At 50.1% G+C, this 7,437-nt stretch overlaps 1 protein-coding gene across 1 annotated transcript in view; it reads left to right on the top strand.

Moving 5' to 3' along the window:
* The window catches only part of LOC136564080 (centrosome-associated protein CEP250-like), a 48,523-nt gene extending 41,502 nt beyond the window's left edge, over positions 1-7,021 (top strand). Inside the window, exons 22-24 of the mRNA XM_066561849.1 lie at positions 4,366-4,461; positions 4,869-4,999; positions 6,713-7,021. Of these exons, the coding sequence (XP_066417946.1) occupies positions 4,366-4,461; positions 4,869-4,999; positions 6,713-7,021 (536 nt within the window). The remainder of the gene's footprint in view (positions 1-4,365; positions 4,462-4,868; positions 5,000-6,712) is intronic.
* The last annotated feature ends 416 nt before the right edge of the window (positions 7,022-7,437 follow it).

Raw genomic sequence — 7,437 nt, forward strand, 5'->3', positions numbered from 1 at the left:
TCACGGTTCACCAATAGTGTGAGAGGTTTTTACTTTGAGACCAATCAAGTCTCACGTTAGTGAGTCACATTATAAAAGACCTGCTGCCTTCATTAAATTGCCTTCTGATTCACCTTCTGAAGACTGGAGTCTTTCATTCCGTCCCTGACTCAACAGCATCACTTAACCTCCTTGACCTCCACAGTAATCTCTCCATTTGCTTCTAATTGTTCCAATAGATCACTACCCAAAAGTGCTGATGGACTATTGTGTAAATATAAGAACTTGTGAATTCCCCACTGTTTCCCAAGTTTATATTTCAATGACCTACAAAAATAAGCTCTTTCAAATTGGCCAGTTGCCCCCTTTACCATGACATCATCATCTGTTATTGGCATTAAAGCTTTATTTAAGCTTTATTTAGCACCAAAGATGTTGCTCCTGTGTCCATCAGGAAATCCATTTCCTTTTCTTTGTTCCCAAGTTTCATTATAACCAGAGGGTCTCCTAGGGTAAGATCCTCAGGTCCACATCAATCTTCCTTAACATGGGCAACCACCACCCCCCTTTTTGATCTCTTCTTTGTTCATCACCTTTTCTTCGTTCCGGGCACTGGTTCTTCCAGTGTCCAACTCTCTTGCAGAATGCACGTTGATCTCTCCTTAGCCAAGGTGCTCCCTGCCTTTGTGGCCTTTGTCCATATTTCCCTTTTTCTTCTTCCCTTACTACTGCTAATAATTTTTTCATCCCTTCTTTGCACTTTTCTTCCTGGTTACTAAATACTCTCCATGCCTCTTCTAGCAAAGTCTCTAAATCTCATGCTGTCAGACCCTGTATCTTCTGAAGTTTGCATCTAATGTCCCCTGTAGATTGTCCTAAGAATAAACTCACTAGATGTTGTATCCCTTCCTCCGATTCAGGATCTAAGGTTGTAGAACGACGCGTTGCAGCCCACAAATGTTCTAGAAATTCAGAAGGTGTTTTGGAGGGACCTGGCTTAATTGTATATAGGGCTGACCAGTTCATTGTTCTAGGAATTGCTCTTTCTAACCCCCTAACTTTGAAGTCTTGATAATCCTCTAGTCTTTCAACATCACTACCATCATTAGCATTCCAATGTGGATCCTGAAGAGGAATGTCATCTCTTCTATCACTCTCTGTATTCTACAAGCATCTTCTGTTAAGCCCCCTGCTACCTTTAACATCAATTGTTTTTCTGTTTCAGTTAAGGCATCCAATAACAACTGGAGATCTGACCAATCAAGTCAATGCTGTTTAATCACAAACTTTAATTCCTTTGCAACACCTATCGGGTCACTCCAATAACGTTTAGCAATCTTTCCTCAACCCTCTAAATCCATTGTAGAAAAAGGAATTTTCACTAACATTGTCTTCCCTTCAGGGCTTCCTGCCTCCCTCAAAGGTGCTTGTATCATTTTCTTAGTGTGTTTCCAAGTCCAGGAGGCTATAGGACCCTCTGGAGGGGACTCCTCTCGTTCGCTGTCTCTGCTGGGTAGTTGGAAAACTTGAGGAGTAGTTGAGGTGGGGGGTAGAATAGAAACTGGAGTTGAACTTGAGATAGAAGCCGGAGTTGGTTCAGCTGGGCTTAAAATCAGAGCTGGAGTTGAAATAGTAATAGCTTTGTTTAAAGCTGGAGCTGGGGCTGAAATAGTAGTGGCTTTAATTGGAGTGGGGGATGGAATATGAGCTGGAGTTTGGACAGAGGTGTTAGAGGGTGGAGCAAGAGCTGGAGTTGGACTTGAGGGTGAAGTCTTAACGGGTGGAACAAAAGCTGAAGTCCAGACAGGGATGTCAGGGGGTGAAACAAAAGTTGGAGTTGGAGTTGCAGGTGTAGTCTCACGAGGTGAATAAGAGTTGGAGTTGAGGTTGAGGTTGTTCCCAAATTTGCTGCCTCTCTCTGTCCCCCTTGCCTCCTAGGGGGTGGTTCAAACAGATCCCCCAACTCTTGCTTCAGTGAGTCAGCTGGGTATACCTCGTCTGGGTGTGTGCAGCACTGATTTATGGAGCATGCATTATAACACCATTTCAGCCTTCCCCTGTTAGCTTCATTATCTTTTTCCAGGGCCAACACAAAGGGGTTAGAGGGAGGCCTGAGTCCAAAATCCCTCTGCCACTCAGGGTAATTCCGGAGGGAGAAAAACATGTCAGCATACATCACCTCTTCCCATTCTTGCTCCCACCTCAAAAACAACATATGCTGTAACAAAGTCTCATAATGTAGGGTTCCAGTCGGGGGCCATCTGACCCCCTCTTCGAGCCTATAGAGTGGCCACCACTGTGTGGAAGATTTCACAAGGGTCCTTTTATTTTCTATCCTTCCATACTCTACTAGTTCTTTCCAGTGTGCCAAATACAACCTAAAGGACTACTTTTGGGGATCTCTTTACTCTGGCTGCTTCCCATCGAGCCCAAACCAATGAAGCAAAGGAGTTCCTCCTGTCTGTCTGGCCAGATTGGATTCTCAGACCAAAACTACCCCTATTATAATTACAAACACAAACCCCGTACCTAAAACCACAAGTGAGCCCTTAGCAAAGGCTCCAAACAAACCAGTTGAACGACTTCACACTCAATGTGTGCTACACTTACAACTTTTGGCACAAGTTGGCAATGTTGCCTCAAAAATACATCACAGCTCCAAACACGACTACAACAACACAATCTTCTTATTCCCGCAGGAAACACTTCATACAATCTAACAATATAGAAATACATTACACTGAAGCACTCAACTTGTATATTTCAAATTCCACAAACATAAACACCCTTTTACCATGAACACCGGCTGTTACCATAAATTCCGTCCCCCATAACTAAAACGCAGACACACGCACAGTCACAGTGGGGAGGGGATTTTATTAAGGATCATGCACCCCACTCACTTTGTTTTTCCCCAGCTGTTTCAGTCGCCCAAAAAGGGAACCGTGGGTCCAAACTTGCATCATGCTAACAGCACGTCTCAACAAATGCTCTCACAATCGTTCTCACTGTCACAACAACAGAACCACTTTAGACCAGGATTTGCCCTTATGACTGGTAGCCCCAATTGCTACCCAACTGAGCCCTCTACGATGAAACAAATGGCAAAATCCCCTTCTTTCAGCAACAAAAGCCCAAGCTCAGTACAATGGTTCAACAACTCTTTCTGCTGACAACCAGATTTCAACTGCAACTTCAGCCTGCAAGCACACTACAGAGGCACAAGTTGCACATGGAACGTCTCCCACAGCTTACCAAATGGCCTTTCCTGACCACATGTACGCCTTACAGATCACTACTCAAAACTGTTTAAATTTTTAAACATACCATTTTGTCCAGAGTTTTAGTAGTCAGGGGTCCTTGTCTCCTGCTGGATGAACAGGCTGGGCAGCAGAGGCTGCTCTTCCAGGAATATCCCTGGGCTTACCCCGAGGACGTCCATGTCCTGAGCTGCTCTCACAGCCGAGCAGTGTCTCCTCCTGCCTTGGCTCGCCAATTGAATCGTTAAAAGCAAAAATCACAGACAAAGACTCTCTAACTCATCAAAGTTAGAAAGTGTTATGTTTATTACGCCGGCGGGCGGCATCGTGGGGATCATCCCTGAAATGTGTGACCGCGCTGCACAAGGATTTTTGCCTTCCATTTATTTCCCAAAATAATACATATGCATATCCCCAGCACCTCCACTCCCCGCTCTGTATTAAAATGAGTTTATTAGTCCTTCATGCCTGCACAATTCTTCCCTTGAATTGGGTGGGTGATCTCAAACTGGGTCAGTGGTCCCAGGGATTAAGTCAGGAAAGTCTTTGTCAGGTCTCTGGGACCCTCTGACATGATTCAAGCCCCCCTGCTTCATGATGGATTGACATAGAGTCCAAGTGATGGGCATTGTCCTCCTGGTTTCAATAATGGCTCCTATAATGGTTCACTTGCTCCACTTTCTTTTACAAATGAGCTCAGAATATAACAATTAGCTTTAGCTTAAGCATCTAATAATCATTAACCTATCGCTGGTGTATCTAACTTCAATATGAATTGGCTCTAACCTTCAGCTGAAATCTTAACCATTTAAAATGATGATTCAATTGGTTGTTGCTGTTGGCTCTGCCCTTTTATAGCAGTATATAACACTGGACCTCTATATCTCACTGCCTTTGTTCCTGGACCCTTTCAGAGTGTAGGTGAAATAAACTACCACTGGAAACCTATACAATGACCCTTCCTGCCTCTGCCATCGTCGATATTAAGCTGCTGTGTGTGAGTGTGGTATTTGCTGTGTGCTTGGTGGTGTGCTCTCCTTGTAGGGACACTTTAGGAAGACTGCAGCAACCAACCATCAGCCCACACTGCAACATGCACCCTCCTGGAGCTCTCTCCCTCTGGCAGAGGAGAGGAGCCGAACAGCCGAGCACTTGCACCAAGCCCTGTTGTACCTGGACAGCCCACAGGAGTCCGTGCAACAGAAAGCCATCAGGTTCATCGGTGAGCCACAAGCCTAGGATCTCCTCCATGCTCCGCCGCACCCAGCCGTGCGCTGCCCCAAACTCCCTCCCCAACCCAACCCCATCCAACTCTGCCCCGCCCTGTTCTGCCCTGTCCTACTCCACGCAACCCAAGCCCACCCTGCCCCTCCCCACTCTGCCCTGCAATCCCTGCCCCGCTGCCCAGGGCTCTGCTCCCTGTGTGGACCAGGCCTGGCGTGGCCAGAGCACACACATCGATTTCAGGCCCACGTGGGGCAATAGTGTCCACTAGCTTCGGGCTCATCCCTTGCTCCCTGCTCCCTCCTGGCCATGGCCAGAGCCGGCTGGCATGGCCCTGCCTCGGGGGTCTCCTTGACTCCCCAAAGATCCGGGATCTGACCGTGCCTCTGTTTCTCTCTCTCACAGCCCTTGAAGACAAGGCAGAGGACATCAGCCCTGCCACCAGAAGCCTGGCTCTCGAAACAGCCTTTGTCCTCTGGGCTGTGGAGAGAGCTCCGGGCTCCATCTTGCAGAAGCTGCAAGATCAACTTCACAGGGCCCGCAAGAAACGGCCTTGTCCCTGGGGCCACAGCTGGCTGTGCTGCTGGAGCTCTGAGGAGAGCTGATTTGAGAGGCTCTCTGTCTGCTGGGGCCATCTGAGCCTCAAGGGGGATTTTTCTTTTCATTAAGATTGTTTTATTCCTTCTTTTTCATTCTTCTTTAGGATATAAATATAGAATGTGTTCTAATACCCAGACTCCCAGGAGCTCTCTTTGGTGCCCAGGGTCCACAGGGCACAGGGGAAGAGGGGAAAAGGGGTCCTTGTGCCAAGCGAGGAGCCCTGGTGTGTGGAGTGGGGAAGGAGAAATGGCCAGAAGCCCCTTGGCCTTGGGTGGTTCTGCTGAAGCCTTTGTGCTGGGACAGAGCAGCCGGGCAGGGGCCGGAGCTGCAGGGATCCCTGCTGGACTGGTGCCTGGAGATGGCCACAAGCCCTCCTGCCCAGCCAGGAAGGGCCATGTGTGTCCTCCTGCCCGTGTCTTGCTGGCTGCATTGCTGACGCCTCTGAGGTGCCTGTTGATGCAGCTCCTTTGGAGCTCCCTCGGGGCTGTGCCACTGCCGGGCTGTTGGAACTCAGCACATTACTCTGGGTGTCCAGAGTTGCCAAGGACCCCGCCAGAGGGCTCAGAGACCCTGGCAGGCAGCCTAGAAAACCTGGGGATTTGATTTTGACTCTTGGAGGAAGTTGCCAACTTTGTATGAGGACCTGAAAGTCACAGAGGTTTCAATAGTGTAATAATAAAATTATCACAGGGTGAAAATGTAGATTTTAGGATTTTTGGTATGTGGGTTATGGGGACAAGATGGAGGAACATGGGCCTTTGTCTAGCCTTTCTCCTTCTTCTTCTTCTTCTTCTTCTTGTTCTCCATTTTCTGTAGTGATGTTGGCACTTTGGGATTGTTTTAGAGTAGAATTTCACTGTCTAACATAGGTGATAGGTATTGGGAATTAAGTGTAAATATGTTATAAGTAGTTTGTAGTATAAAAAGACAACACCACCTCAGAGGCGGTCAGAGTGGTTGTGGCTGCCCTGCTGAGCAGATCTTGGCTGGGCAGGAAGAAAATTTTATAGATAAGAATTAATAAACAACCTCAAGACCGAAAGGTGAAGAGTCCAGACTCGTTCTGCAGTTGCGCGGGCCAAAGCAGAGACATCCCACACATCACGGGGCAGCAATTATCAACAGCTACCCGAGACCAGGCAGATTGGCGGGGCTGGGGGAGACCCTGAGGGGTCGATGGGGTGGTGGGAGGCCGTGAAGGGATGAGGTGCTGCGGAGGCCCTGATGGGACAAGGAGCTGGGAAGGCACGAGGGCCCTGTGGGAGGGAGTGGCTGGCAGGAGGCTCCAAAGGGACAGGAGGCCCCTGAGGGGCCGGGCTGCTGGGAAGCCCTGAGGAATTGGGTGTCAGCCTTGTTCCTGACAGCCGGGCGCTTCCCCAGAGAGGCTCCCACGCCTGGGGCAGAAGCCCTGCTGGCTGGGCCTCAGCAGGAGGGTGGGGACCCCCCGAGGTGCCCAGACTGGCCTGACTGGGGACAAGGAGGGCAAGGGGGCCCTGCCGGGGCACGGTCACTGCTTGCTGCCAGGACAGTGGGCAGAGCAGGGCTGGCGGCCAGCCTGGACCCCTGCAGCTGCCCAGGCCATGGTGCTGAGGATGAGGCCCTGCTGACACAGAGCTCTGGGCCCACAGAGCTTCTGCCTCTGTGGCCAGGGCGGCGATGTCTCCTCAAGCAGGGCTGCTGAGTCGCTGCTGCCAAAGCGGCTCTGGAGGCCACAGAAACAGCACCAGAGCGCGCACAGGAACATCAGCACCCCCAACGCCGGCACCTGCTCCAGGAGGCGTCTGCACCAGCCGCCATTCCAAAGGGGCCATACTCTGGGCGCTATTGCATGTGATTTAGCAAAAGGCTTCAGCGCACTCGGCCACAATGGCTTTCTCTTGGCTTGCCAGCCTCACGGCAATGCTTGGCAGCTGCCGCTGCAGCCTGTGCCCCTGACTGACTACAGTGACTGTGCTTGAGGGCAGACTCGCCTTCCACTGGAAGGCGTCCCAAGGCAGCGGCATTGATGCCATCATGAGAGGCAGCACGAGCCCTGCGCTGCAGTTGCTGTCCCTCTCCTCCGTGCAAGCACCTTAAAAACACCTGCATGAGCTTCCAACCTAAATCCTGGACTGGCTTGGAACAAAGGAAGCAGCAGCAGGCGCTGAAGAAAGGCAGGCACTTGTGGCCACCGCTCAGGGCTGGAAAGAAGCACTTTGGTGTCTGCTGAGGACATGGCTCGCTTCACAAGCTCAGGCTTTGCTGCTGGAAGATCCTGCTTTGCTCTTGCTGGAACCCATTCCCTACCAATGCAGGGGCTTCCATCGTTCCCGGATCAAGTCTGGTGGACCTGTGGGCAACAAGTCTGTCCCGTGTGCATCTGACAGCAGAAAAG

Source organism: Molothrus aeneus, chromosome 17 (genome assembly GCF_037042795.1).
Source record: "Molothrus aeneus isolate 106 chromosome 17, BPBGC_Maene_1.0, whole genome shotgun sequence".
In the NCBI taxonomy this organism is placed as follows: Eukaryota; Metazoa; Chordata; class Aves; order Passeriformes; family Icteridae; genus Molothrus; species Molothrus aeneus.